The sequence below is a fragment of the Mercenaria mercenaria genome, chromosome 16, assembly GCF_021730395.1.
Source record: "Mercenaria mercenaria strain notata chromosome 16, MADL_Memer_1, whole genome shotgun sequence".
Classification (NCBI taxonomy): domain Eukaryota; kingdom Metazoa; phylum Mollusca; class Bivalvia; order Venerida; family Veneridae; genus Mercenaria; species Mercenaria mercenaria.
In genome coordinates this window covers 17,064,981-17,092,883 of record NC_069376.1, presented here as the reverse complement: position 1 = coordinate 17,092,883, position 27,903 = coordinate 17,064,981, and the positions used below count along the sequence as shown (strand labels likewise).

Sequence of the window (27,903 nt, the reverse complement as noted above, 5' to 3'; positions counted from 1 at the left end):
AAGTGTCACGCGTTTATTCGAAAATGCGGCTTTGTCACACCATATTTTTGGATCATACTTTCACCATCTGCTCTGAACTTAAGAAGAACAAGCTTAGCTTTATAAAAAAAAGGCTAGTATGTGGCCCGTTGTTGATTAAATTTCATGAAAATAGTTACTTTAACATGTTTTAAACTTTCAGAATGTTCGTTCAAATATAATGATATGAGGATTTGCTTGATTTTACCAGAAATATTTATCGACGCTCATCGATTACAACATGTCAGTTGCTCCCCTTTACATGTATAATCGACACGAAAATAGTATATAGGATCCTATATCTGATACAAAATTTCTATTTTTGCACTAATTAATTTAAGGTGAATCCTGAAACAAATTATACCATTTTTGACATCAGTCTCCACATCTCATTCATGCAAGATTACGTAGAGATAGACCCCAAAATTTTCAATGATAGTAATACATTAAATAAAATCTAGAAATTGATTTCACAAATGTGAAGTTTATAATAGTTTTGTTAATGTCAATAACAGAAGTTTTAATTTTTAATTTAAAGTTGTGATCCACAAAGAATGACAACTCTTGCCTTGGGCTAGTACTTATAAGCAGAGATATCTATTAGTTTCCTTCCATTGCAATTACACAATTGAATGGAAAATGAAAACTGTTTTAGACACAATATCATACTTTTTTGCACAACAAAAACATTACGGATTTATTCATTTGTGTTTGATTTACCTCTCAAAACATGGTTCCTATGATTCTGTCAACTTGCACATGGTAAAAAATTAACTTTAAACAAGCCAGTAATAAAATGAAGTACCGGTAAGTAACTAATAGTGCAGATAATACAATTTTGCTTGTATCAAAATGTCACAATAGAAGCACTTTTGTAATACAGAACACCTGGTAGGATTAGTAAGGTGCAATTATATTGATCTCTATTTTCTATGCCTAGATTACGAGTTTGAGAGAAAAGCCTGTTTATCCACATAATTCTGAGCATATTAAAGGAGCAATTGGTACCATTTTTCACATTCTTGGTACGCGACCGGGAATCGAATCCGCGACCTTCTGCACCGGAGGCAGACGCTCTACCATTAAACTAAATTATTTCACTAAAAGTGGAAAGTGGAATCGTGTGCCATGATAGCTCAGTGATAGGGCGTTCGATCGCATCCAGATCGAGAGATCCGGAGTTTGAGCCCCTCCGGATAGAGAGACAAAGAGACAGATACAGAGAGGTAGCAGTTAGGCAGAGTAGCTGGTTCAGTGAAGATACTTTATTCCTGAAAGACATCTCTATTCAGATGACGGTAAAGCATTGCACCTGGTCCGACGCAGAGAATTTATTCTTGAGAGAGTGTCTCCTTATTACAGTTAAACACAGTCCATGGCGGGAACCTTTTAATCAAGTTTCTTTTCTCCACAACCGAGATTTTCGGACTTTATCGTAGATTTTCATATAAAATTCCTATTGTAACATCGTCCTGCCGAGGTGGCCAAAACATACAAGTAGGGGTTTGCACCAATCACGACATTTAAAAGTTCCTGGTGCACCAGACTTTAACCTAATATTCTGTTTATCCTCTGCTCTTTGTATCCTGCCGAGGGCATCATATATTTGTATTTAATATATTTATATGTTACTGATTGGAAACACTTTGCACATTATTTCTTTCAAATGACTTAACAGCCGATCACAGTGTCTACCCTCTCAGAGTTTTGATACTATTTTCGTCACGCAGTTGTGTTAGGTGCAGCATGATCATCTTCTGTACTCTTGGCCCAGTTTACATAGATTTCTAAAAATAGATTCGGTACATTATTAACACTTTTAAGGTACAAAGAGAAATTGTAAATATATTCGCGCTGCATCGAATCTGCATAACAAACACACTTTAGATTAAATCGTATTATCTCTAACGATAAACCTTGAAGTGCAAAAAATACTACTAGGATCAGGTGACAAAGTCTATCTATACACGGCCTGTAAACACTGGCTCCCCCTCTTTGTGGAGGAGAGTTGAAGAAAGAGACGATGCTATTTCCTAGTCGTCGCTAACGACAGGAACTATACCAGCAATGTAAACAAAAAGATGGTGAATTGATGATTTACTTTCTGTAACAAATTTAAGACCTTTCAAAAATCGGACAAGGTAGTTCCATTCAAAAATAATTATACTTTGTAAGTATGCAGGTCGATTTGCAGAGCGAAAGCATTTCTTGATGTGGCGACTTTGAAAGTTGAGAAATAGGACCGTTTCAAACCGAAAATGGATATAATTATGTCTATAACTTGGCCATAATTTTCGCAAATTAAAGATTTAAAAGTTACCTTACCGATCTTCATATAACTGTGTAACATACGTGATTTATTGACAAGTTTCATCATATAAGTGCATTTTTTACCAAGAGGAGGAGCCAGCGCTGCAGAGGAGGCGTTAAGAACCAGAGGCGGAGCCATTGTCCTTTTGATCTTTATGGTATTTATATATAACGTATTTAAGTTATCAACAAGTTATCCGTTTTCCTTAAATTTTATTCAGACATATTAACGATTCTTTTCTCTCTTATAACATGTCTACTGGCGCTGAAACATAGGGTCATTAGTTGTATATGATATTTTTAATGTAAGTGGAATATCCCATTCGACAACAATTTTCATGGTCAATGAATTTTGGAATTAAACTACCAACATACACACTCGCACACAAAGCAAACACTCGAGGACAAAACGAACTAATAAAAAAACAGTGGGCACCGCCTTGGAACGGTCAGTGATATAACCAGCATCGGGGAGCTTAAACCGGTTTATGATGCGCACCATACCCCACTCTCAGTGTGCCCATACCACGTGACTTTGACGTCATTTTATGGCTAAGACGGCAAGCCAAATTCCGTCGATTCGATTCTTCAAAGTGGCGTAAGTTCTTTATTTCTTGATCAAATATGACCAAATCAAGCGCAGGCTAAGGAAAAAAGTGAGTACTACACTCACAAGTAAACGGTTTTATCAACAGATGAACAGTTTTGGCCTGAAAACGGGAAAACTGTTTTGTTTAGAGAAAATGAGCATGGTAAGACGGCAAGCAAGGGCCCTTTTTGACAGAAAAACGGATGATTGTATACATCAGAGGTGTCGCACGTATTACCGATTCACAGGAATTTAATGCCGGCTCTGTTGGAGGCCTTAATTGACAAAAATGTAGCCGAATTATTTAAAAACTTTTTAAAAATCCAAAATATGCTAAGACGGCTAGTCCGCTAAGACGGCAAGTCATTTTTTATAGTAATATCGTCTATGGAGTCGCACTTCTCTACAAGCGGTCACTGGATGTTTACCAATAGTAGATCATTCTACTTCTTGTCAAAACTATAGGAAAACATCAAAGAACCGTTATATAAGTGAAGTCATATGATGTTTTGAACTACGTTATATGCCTTTTTTTTCTTTTTTTTGTACAGCTAAATTATGAGGCTTAATAGATAAATTAAACGAGAATTATGATTTGCTCTAGCAGGATTGGCATATAAGTGAGAACTGTTCTAGAAAGGTTAAGAATTCAAAAGCTACACATGTATACCATCTTGGATGTACCTCTGCGTGTCGGTCTTTAAGATTAAAGTATGTTAAAGTGTTTCGAAAACTAAAGAACAAATATACAGTTGGCAGCAGGCAACAACAAATAATACACATTTTTGACCTAATCAGTACTACTTTATATGTTCACAAGTCTGTTGTACATATGTTTGAGTGAATGTTTTCTTGACAAATCGTTATGTATTAAAATAAGGCTACTTATTAAGAAGAGCCATTTTGTCGACTTCCACAAATCAAAAACACAATTTTCAGATATATAGAATAATGTTTTGACAAATAAGAATCTTATGCTTAACTCAGTCTATAAGCTAGGAGACATGCTTTAAAAGGTATTTCTATGTAGCTGTGTTCAAAGTATTGAGTAGAATAGAAAAATCTTATTTTTTCCCCAAAATTTAACACGATATCACATATTAAAATAGAAATGGAAACTCCACAGGTCGCTCAACACAACAAAAACGAAAATGTTGCAGGCTCGGTTTGATTGAGCCTGTTCATGGATGGTAGTGGAAATGCATGCTACCGTCCACGCCCTCTAGCCCCGGGTTGAGCAGAACTCAACTTTTACACATGCTAAAAGTACAAAAAGCAATTTAGAGACATCCGCAGATGTATTCAAACGATGATGAACATGGAACCTTCACGTGATACACGTGTTGAGGCGTGTAATTCCATGAAGAGCGGCGTTTGGTCCCCAGATAAAATAAAGGGTTTGCCCCAAACGAGAAAACAATGGGCAGAACTAAACAAACTAGAATTTAGGAAGGGGATCTGAGGTTATGGAGCCTGCGTATCACAGGAACAGTCAAAAGACAAAATTCTCATACTTTCACAATTCTTGGAGAAAGGGTTGTATAATTCTACACATTTCTGCAAAATCAACTTCTTGTTTAGCCGAGCCTAATAAAATAAAATGTACTGGTGTCACGACTTAACGACCTGTTTTCTATTTTAAGTAATCTTGACACCAAAACATTAAAAATGTTGCAACCCTACTTCTTTAATTCATAGGTTGTTGTCTTTAAACTCCGCTACCTTGTTAAAATGTTTGTACAAACGACCGACCCTGCTACAACAACAGTAGAAGTCAGTGGGGTCCGCCAAACTGGAAACTAGACCTGTATCTACCCCAAGATCCTGCTGTTTCGACTTCCGTGCAGTTTTGAGATAAGAAAAAGAACCATACACATGAAAATCATCGGGAGAAGACGCAAATGCCCCGTTGATATGCTTTGATTCAATTTTGCTTAAAAGAAATCAAACAGTTTCATTTATATGGCACACATACTTAGAAACTTCACATCAGGCAAACATCAACATTTGATATACTAAGATAAGATTTATTAATTGAGTCGGAAAGTCAAATTACAAGTAACATTAACTCTGATGAGATTTTTAACCGACTAGAAATTCTCGTTATGTACTGTTTTGATTCTATTTTGCTTCATAATCTATTTTAAAAACTCTGTAGCTTTTACTCTGTTTTATTAACGTTTATCAAAATGACAACTTTCATGTAAATTTTTCAATTCAATAACAATTATAATAATCCGGGACTGATGTAATGTTGTTAAAAGTCATAGTAAAGTACCCCTAACATCTAAATGTATTCAGGATTTGCAAGGAATGTCAATTATTTATCTTGTAAGTATTAATATAGGTTATTACATTAAATATCGAGACAAATATGTAAGTTAACCAAACGTGTACTTGCATCACGACCATTTTCCTTAAAGCCCTGCTCCCGTCCTACCTTTTAACTTGAATTGTCACTGAAAAAGCATGAAAATCCTGACTATGAACAGTGACGTCTGTCAAAATAGAGTCTATTGTATATGAAATTCTATATGAAATACCTGTGGTTTTGCGTGCTAAAGGTTGGCACGTGGCCGTTAACTGTTACCTATTGTAATCATGGGTTGCATACACACAAAAGAATTTGAATAGCCGCGGAGCAGGGCTTTTACCTGTAACGTGTAGCTTTCCATGTAACAGTGGAGCACTGTAGCAATTAATATACTACATATAAAATTATTTATAAAAAGGAAATCTTAAACAAATTTTTTGACTCAGCCTTACAGAGATATTAAAACGATAAAGCAAAATGTTAAATAATAACTAATATGAATCAGTCGTTATAAAAGCTGTACAAAAATAAGGGTAAAATAAGAATAAAGGGAAGTAATTCAGAAAGAAAATCTATTTTTAAATAAAATAAAGCAGTTTATCATTTAACTTACTCCTACACAGTGATCTCCCTTGTCATTCGAATCAGGACAGGTAGAAAAAATCGCATACAGATCTATATCCTATACAACTAGAAAAAATGATTCAGATCATAATTATGCTTTTTATTACTGACGAGTGCATTATGTATTAAGGCTAAACTAGAGAAATCTTTCTTATACGTTTTGAACTTTTTTTTCATGGCATATTTTTATGCGCTTCGGTCACGTCTGAGGTTTTTCTGAATTGTTTTAAAGGAATACACCTCCGCTTTTCAACTTAGTCATGCTCGATGGATCAACAGACTTAAAAACATAATTTTAATACGAAATGACGCATTCTTTAACCTTATTGTATTTACATATGTATGAAAATATCAACCGACTGTAGAACAATGTTCAGAAAATATCAATAAGAATATCTTTCGATTAGCCCGAAAAAACGGGCAAAAACCTTACTGCGGATTAATCTGTCTTTCAGTGAAAATGGTTAGGCTGATATTTTTGCAAGTTCTGGAATACGGTATATTATAGGTCTCAACCACTTCGTGGGTTCAACCTAAAAATCAATTTAGCAACATCTGATGATGTATTCATTCGGCGATGCATATGGTAATTTCAATGATAGTGTGTAATTCCACCAAAACGGTGTATGGTCCAAAGTTAAAATAATTGTTTTGCCTTAATGAGAAAATAGTGAGGATAAACCGTTCATATCTCTTTTGCCCAGCACTAGTGATTTAAGGAGAAGACGAAAGATGATCAATGAATGTCACTGAACTTTTATGTAAGTGTTCATTGAAGGTTCAATGTTCACCGCCGTTTGAATACATCTGCGGATGTCTCTAAATTGCTTATTGTACTTTTAGCATGTGTAAATGTTGAGTTCTGCTCAACCCGGAGCTGGAGGGCGTGGACGGTAGCATGCATTTCCACTGCCGTCCATGAACAGGCTCAATCAAACCGAGCCTGTAACATTTTCGTTTTTGTCGTGTTGGGTGATCTGTAAAGTTTCCACTTTTCTCTATTTTATTTCACAAGCATTGATAAAACATAGTAAAAATGTTACTGACGGACGGATTGATAGAAGGATGGACGGCCTGTAACCACGGAAGTGTTGAATTACGTAAGTTGGTGCAACCAGGTATATCTAATAAAAATGACTTGCCGTCTTAGCGGACTTGCCGTCTTAGCATATTTTGGATTTTTTTAAAAGTTTTTAGATAATTCTGCTATATTTTTGTCAATTAAGGCCTCCCACAGAGCCAGCATTAAATTCCTGTGAATCGGTAATGCGTGCGACTTCTTTGATGTGTACAATCATCCGTTTTTCTGTCAAAAAGGGCTCTTGCTTGCCGTCTTACCATGCTCATTTTCCCTAAACAAAACAGTTTTCCCGTTTTCAGGCCAAAACTGTTCATCTGTTGATAAAACCGTTTACTTGTGAGTGAAGTACTCACTTTTTTCCTTAGCCTGCACTTTATTTGGTCATATTTGATCAAGAAATAAAGAACTTACGCCACTTCGAAGAATCGAATCGACGGAATTTGGCTTGCCGTCTTAGCCATAAAATGACGTCAAAGTCACGTGGTATGGGCACACTGACTCTTACCTCTACCATGTTCCAAAGTCAAGGGACAGTGTAAATAAAAGTTTTCCTCGCCAGGTGAATCTCTAACACACGCAATGGAAACAAAAGGCATGGCATGTAAAACACAAAAAGGTTCCTGTATAATTATATGAAAAGCAAACTTTAAGAACCGAAAAAAATGCCTTTTCAGAAGACAGAGCATCAAGAGAAACACCCTTAAGGGCCAGAAGACAGAAATCAAGACAGTTCAGTTCTGGTTTATCACAGAGTCCTCCCCCTCTTCCGTCAGACACAATCAAAGAGGGAAGTGTAAACGGGTTGAACACTAAACATGCGGTGTGTCTTAAAACAGTTTGGCTGTAACGTTTAATGAGTTGTTTCAGTATAGCAGCTATGTGTTTATACAAACGTTAACTAAATTTTTAATATAAACTCAATATGACTTTTGTATGCGTAGCCATAGCTACAGAACGACAGACGAACGGACAAGGACAAAGAAAAAATATCAATTCGATATGAATGGGGAATAAATATTTTGAACACATGACATTTTTAGCTCACCTGTCACAAAGTGACAAGGTGAGCTTTTGTGATCGTGCGGCGTCCGTCGTCCGTCCGTGCGTCCGTCCGTAAACTTTTGCTTGTGACCACTCTAGAGGTCACATTTTTCATGGGATCTTTATGAAAGTTGGTCGGAGTATTTATCTTGATGATATCTAGGTCAAGTTCGAAACTGGGTCAAGTGCCATCAAAAACTAGGTCAGTAGGTCTAAAAATAGAAAAACCTTGTGACCTCTCTAGAGGCCATATATTTCACAAGATCTTCATGAAAATTGGTCAGAATGTTCATCTTGATGATATCTAGGTCAAGTTCGAAACTGGGTCACGTGCCGTCAAAAGCTAGGTCAGTAGGTCTAAAAATAGAAAAACCTTGTGACCTCTCTAGAGGCCATGTATTTCATAAGATCTTCATGAAAATTGGTCAGAACATTCACCTTCATAATATCTAGGTCAAGTTCGAAACTGGGTTACGTGCCTTCAAAATCTAGGTCAGTAGATCAAATAATAGAAAAACCTTGTGACCTCTCTAAAGGCCATATTTTTCATGGGATCTGTATGAAAGTTGGTCTGAATATTCATCTTGTTGATATCTAGGCCAAGTTCGAAACTGGGTCATGTGCGGTCAAAAACTAGGTCAGTAGGTCTAAAAATAGAAAAACCTTGTGACCTCTCTAGAGGCCACATATTTCATGAGATCTTCATGAAAATTGGTCAGAATGTTCACCTTGATGATATCTAGGTCTGGTTCGAAAGTGGTTCACATGCCATCAAAAACTAGGCCAGTAGGTCAAATAATAGAAAAACCTTGTGACCTCTCTTGAGGCCATATTTTTCATGGGATCTCTATGAAAGTTGGTCTGAATTTTCACCTTGATGATATCTAGGTCAAGTTCAAAAGTGGGTCATGTGCCTTCAAAAACTAGGTCAGTAGGTCAAATAATAGAAAAACCTTGTGACCTCTCTAAAGGCCATCTTTTTCATGGGATTTGTATGAAAATTGGTCAGAATGTTCATCTTGATGATATCTAGGTCAAGTTCGAAACAGGGTCATGTGCAATCAAAAACTAGGTCAGTAAGTCTAAAAATAGAAAAACCTTGTGACCTCTCTAGAGGCCATTACTTGTGAATGGATCTCCATAGAAATTGATCAGAATGTTCATCTTGATGATATCTAGGTCAAGTTTGAAACTGGGTCACGTGCCGTAAAAAACTAGGTCAGTAGGTCAGATAATAAAAAAACATTGTGACCTCTGTAGAGGCCATACTTTTCATGGGATCTGTATGAAAATTTGTCTGAATGTTCATCTTGATGATATCTAGATCAAATTTGAAACTGGGTCAACTGCGGTCAAAAACTAGGTCAGTAGGTCTAAAATTATTAAAATCGTCTGACCTCTCTAGAGGCCATATTTTTCAATGGATCTTCATGAAAATTGATCTGAATATTCACCTTGATGATATCTAGGTCAGTTTCGAAACTGGGTCACGTGCGATCAAAAACTAGGCCAGTAGATATAAAAATAGAAAAACCTTGTGACCTCTCTAGACCTCTCTAGAGGCCATATTTTTCATGAGATCTTCATGAAAATTAGTGAAAATGTTCACCTTAATGATATCTAGATAAAGTTCAAAACAGGGTCACGTACCTTCGAAAACTAGGTCAACAGGTCAAATAATAGAAAAACCTTGTGACCTCTCTAGAGACCATATTTTTCAATGGATCTTCATGAAAATTGGTCAGAATTTTTATCTTGATAATATCTAGGTCAAGTTCAAAACTGGGTCATATGAGCTCAAAAACTAGGTCACTATGTCAAATAATAGAAAACACGACGTCATACTCAAAACTGGGTCATGTGGGAAGAGGTGAGCGATTCAGGACCATCATGGTCCTCTTGTTAATTGATTGTTATCTTTAGAACATGTGGATAATAACTTTTAGCCACAGTATAAATAATTCCTTATAAAAACTAGGCTATTTACAAGTCCACCAATAAGACTTGTAGCAAATTTAGTTTAAAAGCCTAACTAAACAAACAACAAAATCAACAATAAATAAACGAGTATTTTCAAGTTTGTTATCATATTGATTGCCACATAGGTTACACTACTCAATTTAATTTCAAAATTCGTTGTCCATGAAAACTCTTATCGAACTGGCAATTCTCCTCACATTAACACCCTAAAATAAAATGTGCACTGGCTCCAACTCTGGTTTCTTATCGCCTCCTCTGCAGCAGTGGTTCCTCCTCCTGGTCAAAAATGCAAATAAATGGATGAAACCCGTCAAAATTGCATAAGTTTAACAATAAGACGACATTTTGTTAACAAGATATTACGATGACTTTGAAATCTCTAATATATGTAAATTGAGGCGAAATACCGGTATATAGACAAATGTCCACTTTTGGTTTGAACCGGTCTTATTACCAATTTTCCAAAAGTCCTCACATCAAGAAATGCTTTCGCAATGCAAACCAATCGACATACATAACAAATATAACCATTTCTAAGTGGAACTACAATGTCTGATTTTTGAAAGAAGGTCTTTCTGTTACAGAAAATAAAAAGATCAACTCACCCTCTATCTTTATTTCTCATTTCTCATATAGTTCCGGTCTTTAGCGCCGCCTCGAAAGTGTCATTGGCTCTTTTTTCACCTCCAACAAAGAGAGGGAGCCAGTGTCTACAGTCCGTGCTATAGTTATTTATGGTTTTCTACTTCCTTTATTAACTTACGGTATTGTAGGATATTGTGCAATTGCAGGAAGATTAAATACTTAGTGGACGAGGACGAAAATCTCAGTGAGTATAATTTAAAATTATTCAATATGACTGGTTAAATTAATCAAATAACTTCAAAAAAATCATTTATTTTCAAGCTGTAACTTATATCTTAATACATGAGTGGTAAGCCAATGTGACAACCAAATCATATATTAATCCCTACTCGTTTACTTTAAATTAATATAACTGGAGAAGGTATTTTTTCACGTATAAGCCACTAACATGTTCGTTTATGTTTTTGTTTCGTCGGTGGGTGGGGCGGGGGTCAAGATCGACAATTATTACTTCAATGCAGTTGAAATGAGAATTTTACTGCAATAGTTTTACTATCAGTGAAATTTACATATAAAAGACATAGATATGGCATGAAATTTACATTTCATATTTAAGTTTGAATGCTGCAGTGTTTTTAAACAAATACTAATTCTCATAAGGAAAATATTTCAAAACCGCAGGTAGATGTTTATAATTGTTTACAAATTTAAACGGGGCCAAACCACTAATTTACAGATGAGAAGCCAAAATATAAAATTAATATTGTCCAATTTATTTGACCTGTCAAAAATGGACCCGGCTTTTATTATATTCTGTTCGAGCCTACATAAGATTAACATGAAAGCCGGGAACATGTTTTGACAGGTCAATTAAATAGCACAATACAAGTGGGAAACCAGAAGTATAACTATTACCACAAGTCATCGTTTATTCATTCGTGTAATTGTTACTAAAACGGCAATGATAGAAGAAAGCTGATACGTTGTATTCATGAATTCGACTCGGGGGTTTATTTATTCGGTGCTCATATCTATCTTCATGTTATTTATGTCAGAGCGAACAGTGTCTAATTATGTTAAAAAAAGCTATGTTATCGTGTCAACGTATGGTGTTAACTTGTCAAAACTGTGTCTTATTATGTTAAAAAAGCTATGTTGTCATGAAAGAGTATGAAGTTAACTTGTCCAGATACTGTCTTATCATGTTAACTAGCTATGTTATCATGTCAAAAGTGTGATTAGAACGCATTATTACGCGGCAACGGAGGCCCCCGTTTATGTTAAAAGGCTATGTTAACGTGTTATGGTATCGTGTGATCCTGTTATTATGTTGTTTTTTTTTTTGTTTGTTTGGTTTAACGTCACACCGACACAACTAAAGATCATATGGCGACTTTCCAGCTTTTCATAGTGGAGGAAGAGTTAAAGAGTTAAAAGGCTATGTTATATTTGTAAAGTCTCATTCGATCTTTACTACAGAGTGTAAATTTGTCTACCGAGAGTGCTGTTTTGTCCTTGTCAAAACATTATCTTAGAAAGAGCATTGAAACTCGAGGGTAAACGATTTGTATGAGGGGGCGTAGCCCCCGAGTATAAATCGTTTACCCGAGAGTTTTAATGTTCTTTCTGTTTTGTATCATAGCCATCCATATATGGTAGTTGTAGGCGTTCCACAATGCCATATACAGCAGTTCAGTGAGTACTGAACATCCTTGCTTTACAAATGTGTAAAGCCCAGGTAAAATAAACCAATGCTAGAGCAGAAAATCAATAAAATACACTTTGCTGTCTAACTGTTCCAGACACCTTGGCATACTTTCCTATCCAACAGTGCGGTAACTAGCGTGCGGGTATTAAATACCTGCACACTTTTAGTTACCGCACCCTGTACTCAGTGTATACAAGTTACCTGCACCAAAGGACCATGTACGATAAGGGGTGTTTTGGGCCCCCGATCCAATTTTGTTTTTGAATGCATCATTAGATTATAGAATATGTCTATTTTTTTGATTTAGTTGCCAAATATCTGAATAAAGTCAGTATTTAGAAGAAAAAAATACTGGTTTATATATACATGCGTCCAAGTGTGTGAATATTTGGTTTATGATGGGGTAGGCTTAAAAAGTGCAATACTGAAGTTATTATTTACTTAAATTAGACCTTGACCTGATCATTCATTGCTAATACAGTGTACAATTCATTTTGACATTTAATACCCATTATAATACTTAAATAAGAAAAACAATATAAAGGGAGATAACTCTTCTTTACTCAAAACAGCTGAAAAGTAAGGTAAAAATTGTATTTTCTCAATTTTCCAAAATAAAGACACATCAAGAAATGTTTATTGTTTTATATCTATTTTATCTTATTTCGTAAGTTTAGAACTTGTCATGGTTACAAATCTAATTACTTGTTACCATGGTAACAGATTGATTTTTTATGCATTGTTTTTTAAAAGCATCCATTATTTCTCCTCAAATGCTTGTAAATGACCTTGTCAAATCCGTGTAAAACAAACAGCAGGTTGACCTGATACTATAAGATTTGATAAAGTGAGCCATGAAAAAAGTGTCAGCTGGACTTGGATATGGAATTCAATTCTTCCAAGTGTCAAGTTTTCCGCGTCAAAAGAAGGAAATATCCTATTCCCTCATAATACCACCTGCATAATACATTACTAGAATATGTCGCCTCAACAGAATACCTTGTCGTGGATATCTCAAACGATCTGTTGTGGGACGCCAATATAAATAGGTCAACCAAAAAGACAAATCAAACTCCATGGCATATCAGACCCTCGTCAGACCACAGCTGGAATAATATAGTTCCGAAGTCTTGTCTCCATACACACAAACCAAAATAGAAGCGGTCCGAAGACGGGCAGCACGTTGGGCTATGTCTGACTTTGGCCGCAACTCCACTGTCACTGACATGCTATACAGTAAAATTGCGCAGGCTAGATCTCCGGTGCCTTTACACCCGACTCTCTCTAATGTATAAAATCTCAAATCAACTGGTTGCATTCCCCATGGAAGATTATCTCATCCCCTTAACAAGGCAATAACGCCATTATCATTAGCTGTCTTACAGGGTAATCTCTGTCACCACTGACAACCTCGAATATTCCTTTTTCCCCAGGACTATAGTCCTGTGGAATAATCTTCCACCTGACATTCCATACCTTCCAACCCTTGAGCAGTTTAATGCCGCTGTTTGCAACATTGAACACACTTCACCATAACATTGCTCTTCATCCCTGTTTTTATTTTTTTTAATCACTAACAAATGTTTCTTTCTCTTTTATTTGGCTCGATTTTCTTTTATTTTCTACTGGGGGCTTGACGCGCACGGAAGTGTCTACTTCCCTGTAAAGGGCTGGTCAGTATCGGGAGATAGATAGTGTCGGAAAATAGTTTGTATGAGCGGTTAAAACAGGACCTGACAAAAAATATGAAAGGAGTTCATGTGACATTAGCCCAAATTCGCTCAAAACACAAATCCAAGGGTACAACAAGATCTTACATAACAATTTTAACTTTTCAAAAGAGACATAATTAAACAATCCAAGCCCTTTGCGCTGTGTAGTTTTATAAAATAAAAAATAAGACAGGAAAGGTTTACAATATTAGTAACAAAGTACGAAATATATTTTGTTTTCTGTCTATTATACATTGTAACTCAATAATTTACTATGAACTATCTAACAAACATACATAAACAATATGAGATTGAAACACATCACTTAAACACTTGACCCAGCTTGTGGTATAAAAGAGCAAAATTATGTACATAACCATTTACTTCCTGTTGCAATTCACGTTTAAAATAAGTGGTTGAAACTAGATGACTTGCTGTAAATACATACTGCATTCTTCATTTTATTCAAGCGCGCAAGAAGTCACTCTGTAATTGTACTCAGGAACTGACTCATGAAAATTAGGGAAAAATTCATATAGTTATCTTTTTATATAGCAGTTTCACTCATTTGATGATCATCAATTAAGATCAGATTAAGTTTCATATATACATGCTTTTTGAAACTTTGTTTTATGCTGAAAGGCTTTTCTAACTGGATACCTGGCTTTGTTGTTACTGACATACATTGAATCCCACCAGGATTGTATTAATTCTTTAATCTATTATTTAGGATTTCAATAATTAATATGATGTGTAAAAGATAAAACGAAAATGTTTATTCCCATCCCAACGCGTAAGTATTTCAATTTATTTTTAAGTATATTTAATTGTTCAAATTTCTTCTTCTTAGAATACCACACTTGTCTTCCTTGTACTATTTGTCGTTCTTACAGACAATTAGTCCATACGGACATTTGATATAGGGATAGGACACCAGCACTTGAGATGCATTGTGTTTAAAAGCCGTCTTCTTAGAATACCACACTTATCTTCCTTGTTGTACTATTTGTCATTGTTAATAACAGTTAGTCCATACGGACATTTGAAATAGGGACAGGACACCAGCACTTGAGATGCATTGTGTTTGAACGCCGTTACTTCCAGTAAATGATCACGAATTTTTCGAAAGAAGAAATCCAAATTTAGTGGATTGTTCTCGATCATTTAAAGTCAATTGAGATGATTGTTTTCCCTTGAACGGAACAAGGAACTTCTAAATCACGTATTGGCTCTTGAGGCATCGCATGTTGTAAAATATTTTAATATCTTATTTCTTGATATAAAGATGCAGAAGAATTTTCGGAAGAAAACTAGTTAAATACTTATTAAAAGTCTAATTTGTAATTGTTGCTGACAAACTTGATTATTTATAATATTATTTACTTTTGTTTAAACTGTTACGCCCCGAAAGATATTTTTATAACACCGATCATTTCGTTTTTCAATCATTTGAAACTATCTTAGCGATGTCTGTATCTTGATGGCCAATGGAATGCCTAATGGCAAAACAATGTATATATGAAGAGATTTTACATAGTTTGTTATTTTACTCTGACATCATTCTGTGATAGCATATTGCATCAATAATAAATCACACATTATCCTTATTTTCGACCATTAGTATACTTCATACTACCGTGGCTGAAGCCGACTTCTTACCAATTAACCAAGCTTTCAAGGACATCTGCCAAAGTACTGTGTTAAGAGGCGGTAGGGTATGGCTTATCAAAAACGCTGCCTTTCTAATTTAGTACAGTTTTCCAGATTTATTGCATACAAAATATAAATAAGGACTTTCTTTTGTTTGTTAATTAATTATGAAGCAACAAAGAAAGAAAACAAGAGGGTCATGATGACCCTGTATCGCTCACCTGAGTATATTGAACCACATGTTTCAAACTGATGCTAAAATATTAGAAAGTAGATCAGTAGGTCACATTTATGGTCAGTGAAAGACAGTTTAAGGATTGGTATGCAAAACTGTACATGCTATCCAAATTCCAAGGCTGGATCTTAAACTTGAGTGGTCACAAGCAAAAGTTTACGCATGGACACACGGACGACGTAGACCTACTGACCTAGTTTTTGACCGCAGTTGACCCAGTTTCGAACTTGACCTAGATATCATCAAGATGAATATTCAGACCAACTTCCATACAGATCCCATGAACAATATCGCCTCTAGAGAGGTCACAAGGTTTTTCTATTATTTGATCCACTGACCTAGGTTTTGATGGCACGTGACCACGTTTTGAACTTGAACTAGATATCATCAAAGTGAACATTCTGACCAATTTTCATGAAGATCCATTGAAAAGTATGGACTCAGAGAGGTCACAAGGTTTTTCTATTTTTAGACCTACAGACCTAGTGTTTGATCGCACGCGACCCAGTTTCAAACGAAATCACTTCCGCATGACGTCACAAGATGTTTTACTTACCTTTACGCCAAGCTCTTCAAGTAAAGCAAGAGTTTCTTCCCTTTATATGGCTATTTTTAGAGTAAAAATGTTCGGAAAAATACCGTATTTGTTCAAAATTTACTACGAGCGCACTTTAGAACAATTTTCTTTCATGTATCATTCTCCGTGTTTTTGTAATCCTCAACACATATCCAAAAACTAAAATTGTTCTCCCCTGCGCTCGTATCGTACTTTGCTGATAAAGTGCATGAAAACATCTAAAAATGTACAAAATCTGTGTTGATGACATGAAACTAGACCATGGATCATGACTTTTTACGCAAAACTGATACATTTTTTCTTCAAAAAATGCAAGATTAAGCCTTTGTCTTTCAAATAATCCATATCGTTGAGATGTATTTTTACTTTCATTTTCTTCGAAATTTGGGTGCTAAAACTGTGCCTTATCATACATGGTCCTTTGTTAAGAAAAAACACCGAGCTATGATACAATTTTGTTAAAAATCTATATTATCATGTCAAAGTGTAATGTTAATTTTTCCATATAGTATCTTATTATGTTAACAATACATGCTATAATGTCAAAGGGTGATGTTAATCAGTGTTTTATTACATTAAATATCCGTGCTTTCACGTCACAGTACCGAGTGATCTTGTCTACAGAGCGTGTTATTATGTTTAAAGAAACTATGTTATCTCGTTAAAAAGTATTATGTGATCTTGTCAAGCTTTTTAACATAATAACACGCTCCGTAGATCCGTAAGAAAATTCACACGATACTTTAACAAGATTACTTCGGTTTTTTTTCCAACATAATAACACGCTCTGTAGACCAGATTGCGTGGTGCTTTGACATGATAACATGGCGTTTTAAACATACTAAGACAATGATTTTACAAATTAACACTACAGTTTAACAAGATAACAAAGCTTTTAACATTATTACACGCTCTGCGAGCAAAATCATACTTACACTGTTTTAACAAGCACACTTTGACTTAACAACATTTTAGCTTTTCAACATGGTAAGACACCGTTTTGAGAAGTTAACCCCCTAGTCTGACATGAAAACATGGAGTATCCCGACATCAGACGGCAGCGACGTTCCATATTCGCGACACTCGTCATATTTATATAGTTGGGCTCTATTATAAAGGTATTGTGCAGTTCGGTCTATTAAACAAATGTTAAGAATAACAAGTGTGTTTACTGCGATAATAAGGCAGAAGATATAACAAGAGCTGTCGGTATAACAGTGCGCTCGACCGTTTTAAAATGTTTGCCATATTGACAGAAAACAGAAAACAGTAATTTAATTTGTACAGATATGTGTAGGGGAAAAGGTGAAAGTGCTCGTGCAATTTCTGAAAATGAAAGAGCATAAAAAGTGAGGGTAGTCTGAGGTAAAATTAGAAACAATGAGATTTATAAATAAGTGAGAGAAATGGAAACCAAAATGTGTTTTTAGCTCACCTGTCACGTAGTGACAAGGTGAGCTTTTGTCACCCGTCGGCGTCGTCCGTCGTCCGTCCACAGTTTCTTCTGAACACTATAGAGACCACATTTTGCAACCGATTTTAATCAAACTGGTTCCAGAGTTATGGCCCGTTAAAGGGCCAAAATTTGCTATTTTGGCTTGTGAACACGATAGAGACCACATTTTGCAATCAATTTTAATGAAACTTGCACACAATTTGTATTGGCATAATATATCGGTTCCTTTTGAAAAACTGGCTAGATCTCTTCATGGGTTCCAGAGTTAAGGTCCATTAAAGGTCCAGAATTTGCTATTTTGGCTTTTGCAGCCATATAGAGACTTTATTTATGGTTTGATTTGACACAAACTTGCAATAATAGTTCTTGGATTCCATGATGATTCCGTCAGATCTAATCATAGGTTCCGGAGTTACGGACCCTGATTGACCCCTGAAATTTGTTAATTTTTATCTTGTGAACACGATAGAAGTGACATTTGACATTCGATTTTCACCACACTTACACACAACTTAAGTTACAATAAGATCTCGATTCCTATCGAAAACCGGCTAGATTCCTTCATGGGTTCTAGAGTTACTGCCCCTGAAAGGGGCATAATTTTCTGTTTGGCCCTTTCAGCCATATAGAGGTTTCATTTATGCTTTGAATTGATACAAACTTGCACAGAATGTTTATCTTGATTATCTCTAGGCCAAGTGCGAATCTAGGTCATGTGGGTCAAAAACTAGGTCACCAGGTCAAATCAAAGGAAAAGCATGTTAACACCCTAGAGGTCACATTTATAACCCTATCTTCATGAAACTTAGTCAGAGAATGTTTATCACGATGATTCCTATGCCAGGTTCAAAACTGAGTCATATGGGGTCAACAACTAGGTCACCCAGTCAAATTAAAGGAAAAACTTGTTAACACTCATGAGGCCACATTTATGATCCTATCTTCATGAAACTTGGTCAGAATGTTTATCTTGATGATTCCTAGGCCAAGTTCGAAACTGGGCCATGTGGGTTCAAAAACTAGGTCAACACTCAAATCAAAGGAAAAGCTTGTTAACACTCTAGAGGCCATATTTATGACCCTATCTTCATGAAACTTGGTAAGAATGTTCCTAGGCCAAGATCGAAACTGGGTCATGTGGGGTCAAAACCTATGTCACCACTACAAGCAAAGGAAAAGCTTGTTTTACGTAGACTTATTTGTTTTAGAAGTAGTGGCAAAGAAATTTGGACCACAAGTATAATGTTTGATACAGATTTCAATATTTTTAATCGTGACCTACTGACCTACACATTTTTTATTGAAGTTACAGCAAAGAAATTTGGACCACATGTATAATTTTTGATACAGATTTCAATACTTATTTTGAATAATCTTAATCATGACCTACTGATCTACTTTCTTGTTTACAGCATAGAAATTTGAACCACGTTTAGAACTTTTGATACAGATTTCAATACTCATCTTTAATATTCTTAAACCTGACCTGCTGACCTTCTTTCTTGTTTTTGAAGCTACAGCAAAGAAATTTGGATCACGTGTAATGTTTGATACAGATTTCAATACTCATATTGAATAGTCTTTATCATGACCTACTCACCTACATTCTTGGTTTTGAAGTTACAGCAAAGTAATGTATAATTTTTATTACAGTTTTAAATTCTCATCTTGAATAGTCTGCATCTTGACCTACTGACCTATACTTTCTTGTTTTTGAAGGTACAATATATACATTTGGACTACATGTATAACTTTTTATATAGATTTCAATACTCGTCTTTGATATTTTTAACCCTGACCTACTGACTTACTTGCTTGTTTTTGAAGCTTCAGCAAAGAGATTTGGACCACCTGTATATTTTGTAACAGATTTCAGTAGTTGACTTGAATAATCTGTACCATGACCTACTCACCTAGTTTTTTTTGTTTTTGAAATTTGTTCAAGCAATCAGCTTAACTCAGGTGAGCGAAATTGGGTCATCATGACCCTCTTGTTCTTGTAGGGGATGTGTGAGATGGGGAAGGTAAGGGGATACTGAGAAATGATATGAGTTATGAGAGTACAAGATGGTTTGAGAAATGTGACAAGAGAGCACTTAAGGCCCTGTACTGCTCATCTGACATACTTCTTACCCCAGGTATCCTAACATCTAATTTGGCCTTGATTTCATTAAAACAAACATTCTGCCCATGTTTCATGTATCTATTGTTTTTATTAATCAAGTTATTTAATGATTTGACCTAGTGACTTAGTTACTATCAAAATGATCCAGTTACAAGATTATCCTAGATTTTTTACAGACAAACGTTCTAACCAAATCTCAAGAAAATCAGGTAGAAAGTGCGTGTTCTCATGAGCCTAAAGAAAGTTTTCTCCCAATTTTGCTATGTGACCTTGTATCTGACCTTAGATAATCCATTTTCTTTCTTGTCCTAAAACATTCTGACAAAGTTTATAAAAACTGGTACAAGATGTAGCCTCTAGAATGATGATAATGTTTTCTATGATTTGACATAGTGACCTAGTTTTTGAACTTACGTAACCCAGTTTCAGTTCTGGTATATACTTCAAGGAGACAAACATTACAACAAACTTTTATTTAGAATAAGTATGAATGTGGCCTCTAGATTGTTAACAAGGTTTTTCTATGATTTGACCAAGTGACCTCGTTTAGATCTCAAGTAACCCGGTTTCGAAATTGACCTAGATTGCAAAGAGACAATCATTCTGAATAAGATATATAAAGACCAGACAAAAATGTTGCCTCTAGAGTGTTTCACCTTTATACAGTCAAACTTGTGCTAGCGACCACCCGTGAATAGCGACCACCTGTCGACAACGACCGGTCTCTGGTCCCCCCGAAGAAAAATGCTCTTAAAAAGGCCGTGAATAGCGACCACATGGAGACCGCGACCAGTGACCGGCCTAATTCATTCCCAAAGGTCATATTACGACAACAAGAAGTTTTTCATTAAAATTTAAATTGTAGAACTTTTTTTTTCGCGAAAATGTTATCAAAATTGTGTTGATTTTTCCATAGACTACCATTATGAAAATCTGTGTAATGTCCAATTTTTTTTAATCAGGCTAGCAAAAAATCAAGCAAACGACCTTACATTTTTATAATTTTATCAAACTTTAAATTGTTTTAACCCGAACTTGCAGAAGTACCTTGAATTATTACGAATGGTTCGGATGATTCATAAATTCTAAATAACTGTTTTAAATTTACCTCTGTTTGCAGTATCATATATCAATTTTCGAAATATTTACATAATGATTTTTATAGAGTTATTAATCATTCCTCAGATTCTGGTACAGCACTATGCTTTTATTTAAGATTAAAGATGGCATCCAGCGAATACAACGAAAACTGGATAGACGAGATTTCAAGATGTACTGAAATATCAGAACTCTCAGTACTCAGTCCTGATCTTAAACCCGATGAATATTTCTATGGATTTCATGGCTTGAAAGAGGAAATTCTGTACCGCGTGTTAAGGAGCGATGAGAGCGATGAAGTCATAAAGAATGAAATTGTTTGCAAAGATCCAAATTCCACTCGCACTGTAGAACAACATATAGCGTCCGGTTCCAAATATGGCTCGAGATTCATCTCAACGACAACAGACCGTGAGGTAGCTGCACTCTGGGCTTTCTATAAAATGGAAACACCTGAAAGGAAACCTAGAGACAAGCCACTAAGAATCGTTAAAATTACAGTAGAAAAACTTGTTGGAACCGAAACAGAAAAGAAATGTATAAATCTTTGCAATAAAGAAGTACGGGAACATTTCATTAAAGGTGCAACACACAGAAGCTGGGCAATATCATCCAAGGAGGTTCTTTTCCAATACAGAATTCCAAAATATGTTCAAAATGCTGAACTTGTTTATTATTTGGCCACAGATATTCCTAAACCACCACAACCACCTCCAAAGAAACCTAAAAGCAAAGCCGTATCACTGGAAGAGAGTATGGCTAACTTAAAATTCCCAAAATCATAGAACTGCAATACAAATAGTTTACACATGGAACAGTTTAATGGAATGTTAAAGTTAAATAACTTGTTCAAGAAAATGACAATTTCTCTAAGTTATAATAATGAAATATCCGACAAAAAGTTTACTTACAGTTAATCAGAGTCTCATTAATGCGCGATCCAAGATGTGACAGGGTATCACTCGATGGATGAAAAAATCGGCCCATCTGCTGCGGCGGAAATTACTTTTTATTTTTAGGTAAACAGACTTCTACCCTCAAGGACGTAAAAAGGGGCAACAACCACATAAAGCAATTATTTCAATTTTTGCAACTTGTATTCAAATATTTTGATATTCTCTTATCAATTCGTTAAATTTGATCCAGTACGCTGATTGTCACCTGTGAACGTGAGCTAGTGCAGTAATTCACGTTATTCAAAATTCATTGCACGCATTTACAAAAATGTAATGTTATTACATGTTGAAGTCGGTTACAAACTCATGAACGACCATTCATTCAATATGTCCGGACTTTTATTTTATTATACTCAAGTTCTACTCATTAAAACCAGTACTGACTTTTATACTTCTTAAAAGTAGGCGTTATCGAAATCTTTTTAAGCGACAATATCAACCACCATCTAGTTTATTTCAGTATTGGAGAGTGGCCGAAGGTATACAGGATAGGCTGCGGCTCTAGGGTTCCACATTTAACCCAGCTTCGTATATTGCACTAACACATTTCAAATCACGATGCATCTTTAGAACATCACTTTATATAAATTTTACCCCTCATTCATTGTTTTAAAAAAACACAGTTTTCAAGGGAATAGATCTATTATCATATAAAATAATATGTGACATTAATCATCTCGTGTTCACGAATATTGTAACATACTGCATAAACATTACATATGCATCGTCACGCACCCCGAGTGTCGACAAGGCACACCTTATGCATTTACAGAGATAACCTCTATTGTATTTTGTTTAACTTGCCTTTCATCCTTTATAATTAGGTTTGTATTCAACCTTTTAAAATGTTACTTTAGACATAGATGCTAAATGACTTAGCATATGAGGCATAACTCCGTTATTTTTGAAAGCTTTTCTATTTTAGATAAATATATTTTAAAACCCACTATTAAATGCAATGCTTGGGACCTCCAAGTCGCTGACTTCAGCTCACTCGCTCCGAGCCTCGGGGCTTTGAATTTTTCATGTGAGGAAGCCGTCCAGCTGGCGGTAGTTCTACCAAGTACCCGCCAGTGATGGAATAATGCACAGAGGGGGCATCTATGGCCTTTTCACCACCATAAAAGGCTTGAACATTGCCATATGACCAATAGTATTGTCAATGTGACGTTAAACCCAACAAGAATAGATAAAAGCAACGTTTGATCACGGGTCTTGTTTCAGATCGTTAAATTTAAAATTGTTAAAAGATATAATGATTTCTTTTACTATTTTCAAATAATATTTCAAGAAATTTGTATTGTAGCATTGGCTTTCTTCATTAAAATGTTAGGGGTCTAGCTTGGTAAGTCCACAAGTGTATAATTATGAAAAGGACGTGTTGACATTTTGGTATTGTATTTGATCCTGAAGTTTGGTAAGGTTTTATCATGTATATTGTAAAGATGACCTATAAATTTTTATGATATGTGATTTTATATATACTTCGTGTAAATCTGGTTTCAAAACATGTAAATGCATTTGTTATGTATAGAAATATGAAAAAATGGAGTTAATCAGTGATAAACATTGTAAATTTGTCATAAAACATTTGCCGTTATATTGCATTTCATTATCTTAAAGTATTAAAATGTTTTTTTCCAGTCATGCTAAGTTAACAGATTAACACTAGTTTTGAGTGTATTACTTTCTTTTGGGATCATATAAACTATTTGATATCTGTGTGATAGAATTACGCTTAAGCTGATGCAAAGTGTGATAGAATTTCGCTTAAGCCGATGCTAAGTGTGATAGAATTACGCTTAAGCTGATTCTAAGTGTGATAGAATTTCGCTTAAGCCGATGCTAAATGTGATAGAATTTCGCTTAAGCTGATGCTAAGTGTGATTGAATTTCGCTTAAGCTGATGCTAAGTGTGATAGAATTTTGCTTAAGCCGATGCTAAATGTGATAGAATTTCGCTTAAGCTGATGCTAAGTGTGATTGAATTTCGCTTAAGCTGATGCTAAGTGTGATTGAATTTCGCTTAAGCTGATGCTAAGTGTGATAGAATTTCGCTTAAACCGATGCTAAATGTGATAGAATTTCGCTTAAGCCGATGCTAAGTGTGATTGAATTTCGCTTAAGCTGATGCTAAGTGTGATTGAATTTCGCTTAAGCTGATGCTAAGTGTGATAGAATTTCGCTTAAGCCGATGCTAAATGTGATAGAATTTCGGTTAAGCCGATGCTAAGTGTGATAGAATTTCGTTTGCGGGATTTTGCACATTTCATTACCTCTCATGAGCATACTCAATAAAACCGAGTCTGCTATTACTTTTCTTAGTTTTATTCTGTGCTTCCAAAGTATCTTCTTATAGATTTTATGGCTAAAAGTTTCTTCCAGTTCAAATGCGCTATATTTGATGTGTTTTATCTATAATTGTATTGAATATAAACATTGATGACACCATAATGAACTCTGTTGAAATACCGAAAAATTAAGAATACTAGAATCAATGTGTAAAGGCGCTTTTTATAACATGTTCTTCTTTGACATAATGAAGTATCAAAGAGTGGAAAATATGTTTGACAAATTCACAGCAAATATATCAAATGTATGGAATCCCCCGATTGTTGTTATATTGTTATACAAGATTAAATTGCAAATCTACAACAGGACTTTATCATAAAAGCATAATAAAGAAAATTCCTTTTGTATCAGTACTATACAAATTTTTCATTTTTAGGTCTGTTATTTTTGCAGTTAGAAACTGGTCAATGAATGCAATTTATGTTTCCCATGTATTTGTATACCGCGTTATAGAATTACGGGACAGTAGTTTAATGAGTTAACTTAGAAAAATTCAATACAACAACCATTTGTCGGAAATACTATAGCCGCTAGCATCGGGTTAAGGGGACCTTTATTATAATATTACATTGCCAGGAATCCATACCGAAGGACTTGAAAAAAGCTTTTAAAACCTGACGAATAAAATGTGTTCTGCAACTGAGCATAAAATATTGTATTGGAAGCAATAATTTAAGCTTACTTAATTCGTACTGATACAAAACTGATACAAAACGAATTTTAAGGAATACCGTCCGTCCGACCGCAAATCTGGATCCTGCAATTACTCGAAAAGTATTCAAGCTAGGTTAATAAAACTTAGCGTGTGTGTTATATAACGAGCAATATGTAGAAAATGCATGTACATGACTTGTGCTTATAGGTCAATGGTCAGGGTTTACTATTGAATTTGAAGCTCAAGTAAAAATTGTTTCCGCTCCATAACTTTTATATGCATTGATGGATTATCTTAATGGTACACAGAAACGTTCCCATGACGAGACAATGTATCAACACATGATCTATGCTTGTCAGTTAAAGGTCAATGTCACTGTTCAAAGTCAATGAAAATGTGTTTCTGTCCCATACCTTTTAATTGCATTGAAGGATTTTTTTCATTACTATAGAGAAATGACTATTTGTCGCGCACATGACCCATGGTTGTCGGTCAAATGTCAAGGTAACTATTGAAGGTCAAGTTAAAATCTGTTTCCACACTATAATTTTTATGTGCATTGATGGATTATCGTAATACTGCACACACTTAGTTAACGTTCCTCATGATGTGCTTGTAGGTCAAGGTCACTATTGAAATTTAAGTGAAAATAGTTTTTGTGTCTTCGCTCCTAAATGCCTTGAAACATTTTTAGTCTTAACCCTGTTGCCCACAACACTTCTGTATTGCCACTCAGTGACTTGGTTATTATGCTTTTGTGAATTTTACGAATTTTCATCATTTTTTATCCGTTATTTTATTAAATAATAACACATTCACATAATTCTATATTCAATGTAGATATAAAATGAACGTGCAACTTACAAAAAATCTTTTAAGTGAAAAATAATATTTCATTTAATTTCTTCTTATATTTTGCAAATTGGTCAATTAATCTCGGCGTTTAAATGTGCTCCTCCACCTGTTTTGTATGGAATATGCTTTTAATATTAGATTTGTCTTTGTTTATAATTTTAGCTCACCTGAACTTGGTTCAGGGTGAGCTATAAGTATGGGTGGACGGTTCGGCGTCCTTCTTCCATCATTCATTGTCCTGTTTCAACACTTTACTTAAACATCTTCTCTGAACCTAACGATCACATTTACACAAATCTTGGTCAAGAGTATCCTGGGATGGACCTTTGTAAAGTTTACACAAAGGTTCACCTTTGTCCCTTTTAGGGGTCACAAGAGCTAACAATAGAGAAAAAAACTTGGAACGAATTCTTCTCATGAACCGCATGATGGATCTTCATCAAACTTGGTCTGTAGCATCAGTATAACTTTGAATTAATGTGTTCAAATGGGGGCGATTGGACTCTTTTAGGAGCCACTAGAACTAAAAATAGAAATGCCCATACATGACTTTTTTCTCATGAAGCGCTAGATGGATCTTCATCCAACATTATTATAAGGTTCTCAACGAAGTTTATTCAGTTGGTGGGCACTTAGCTCTTTTTAGGGGCTGCTTGAGCTAAAAAAAATATCTACCTTTACACAATTTCTTCTCATGAATTGTTTGATGTATTTTCAACAAACTTGGTATAAAACAACAATATAAGTGTTTATACCAGCTTTGTTCAAATGAGGGGAGGGATCACTTGACCCTCTTTATCGGCCACTATAGCTAAGACATAAATACCTTTAAACGACCTCTTCTCATAAACAACTGGATGGATTCTCATCAACCTTATGTGTAATATCATCATAGGATCTCCCGCCAGTTTTATTCAAATGGGGACGCTTAGTCCCTTGTAAGGGCTACAATAATTAAAAGTAGGATTACCGTTAATGACATCTTCTCATAAACTGCTTGATCTCTAATGTCATTGTAAGGTTCTGTCCCAAACTTGTTCAAATGGGGGCACTTTGCCACAGGTAGAGGCCATAAGAGCTAAAAATGGGAAAGCTTCTCATGAAAGGATTGATATAAAACTTGGCCTGTAGCGTCTTTGTTTGGTCTTTTCGGAAATTTGTTCAGAGTTAAAAATAGAAAATAATAATTTGTCAGAAACAAGGTCATGTGGTCATGTTCCTCTTCAGGTGAGCAACTGATACCTATTTTGGCCTCTTGTTACAATATATACTGTTAAATACTTTTGAATGTACATATGCATGAAAAGAGTAATATATAATTATGGTATATAATACTTGTTATACTAATCAACTTAGCCTAACAGGATTAGCTTTATTTCAAAATATAACGCTTAAATTACATTTTGTTGTTTTCCTTTTGTCAAGACAAAGTGCACTGTTACAGTATTTTTCGTGTTGAAAAAAAAACAACAGAATTTAAGTACATGTTTAACATTTGATATTTATTATTACAAGCACATGTGGTCTTCTAGTTCAATAAATATTGACGTCTGACGTTTATTTAAAGATCTAGTGGTCTTCCTCCATCGGAAGTGTCGTCACATTACCTTCTTGGGATGAGTATGATAACCTTGTCCATTCATAAGCAAACATACAACCACAACTTACGCCTACCGCTATTTTTGCCCGGGCAGAAACATACCTTGTATGCAGGCAAATATATAGAGAAGCTCTTAGACTATGATATATTTTTTTTTACATTTTTATGATTAAATGTAGTGAACTGAGCCGGTCTATATCCTTTCTCCAATATCATGATAATTTTAGCATAAGTCCTATTAGAAAATCACTAAAATAGACAGGCCTTTGCCTCTATTATATGGAAGAAAAAATATTGAAATATCTTAATTATCAGTTTGGTGGCTAGCAAATAAGTTGCCAATCTATTACATTTTCAACACACTTGCAGATATTCACGGGAA

The 27,903-nt window shown here is 35.2% G+C and overlaps 2 protein-coding genes across 3 annotated transcripts in view; one reads left to right on the top strand and one right to left on the bottom strand.

Annotated features, from left to right (window-relative positions):
• Positions 1 to 27,903, bottom strand: part of LOC123540439 (phosducin-like protein 3) — a 478,889-nt gene that overhangs the window by 163,933 nt on the left and 287,053 nt on the right. The gene's annotated exons all lie outside the window — the stretch shown is intronic.
• Positions 10,640 to 27,320, top strand: LOC128549496 (uncharacterized). Of its 2 annotated transcripts, none has more exons than XM_053526215.1 (2): positions 10,640 to 10,786; positions 21,222 to 27,320. In XM_053526215.1, exon 2 carries the CDS (start codon positions 21,229 to 21,231, stop codon positions 21,886 to 21,888), a length of 660 nt encoding a protein of 219 aa, XP_053382190.1. In that variant the 5' UTR covers positions 10,640 to 10,786; positions 21,222 to 21,228; the 3' UTR covers positions 21,889 to 27,320. The 2 variants fall into 2 exon arrangements, with proteins under 2 accessions (XP_053382190.1, XP_053382191.1); XM_053526216.1 differs by lacking the exon at positions 10,640 to 10,786 and adding an exon at positions 14,479 to 14,755.

Excerpts from the sequence above, each read along its gene's own strand:
- LOC128549496 (XM_053526215.1), top strand. The coding sequence starts at position 21,229 with ATGGCATCCAGCGAATACAACGAAAACTGGATAGACGAGATTTCAAGA.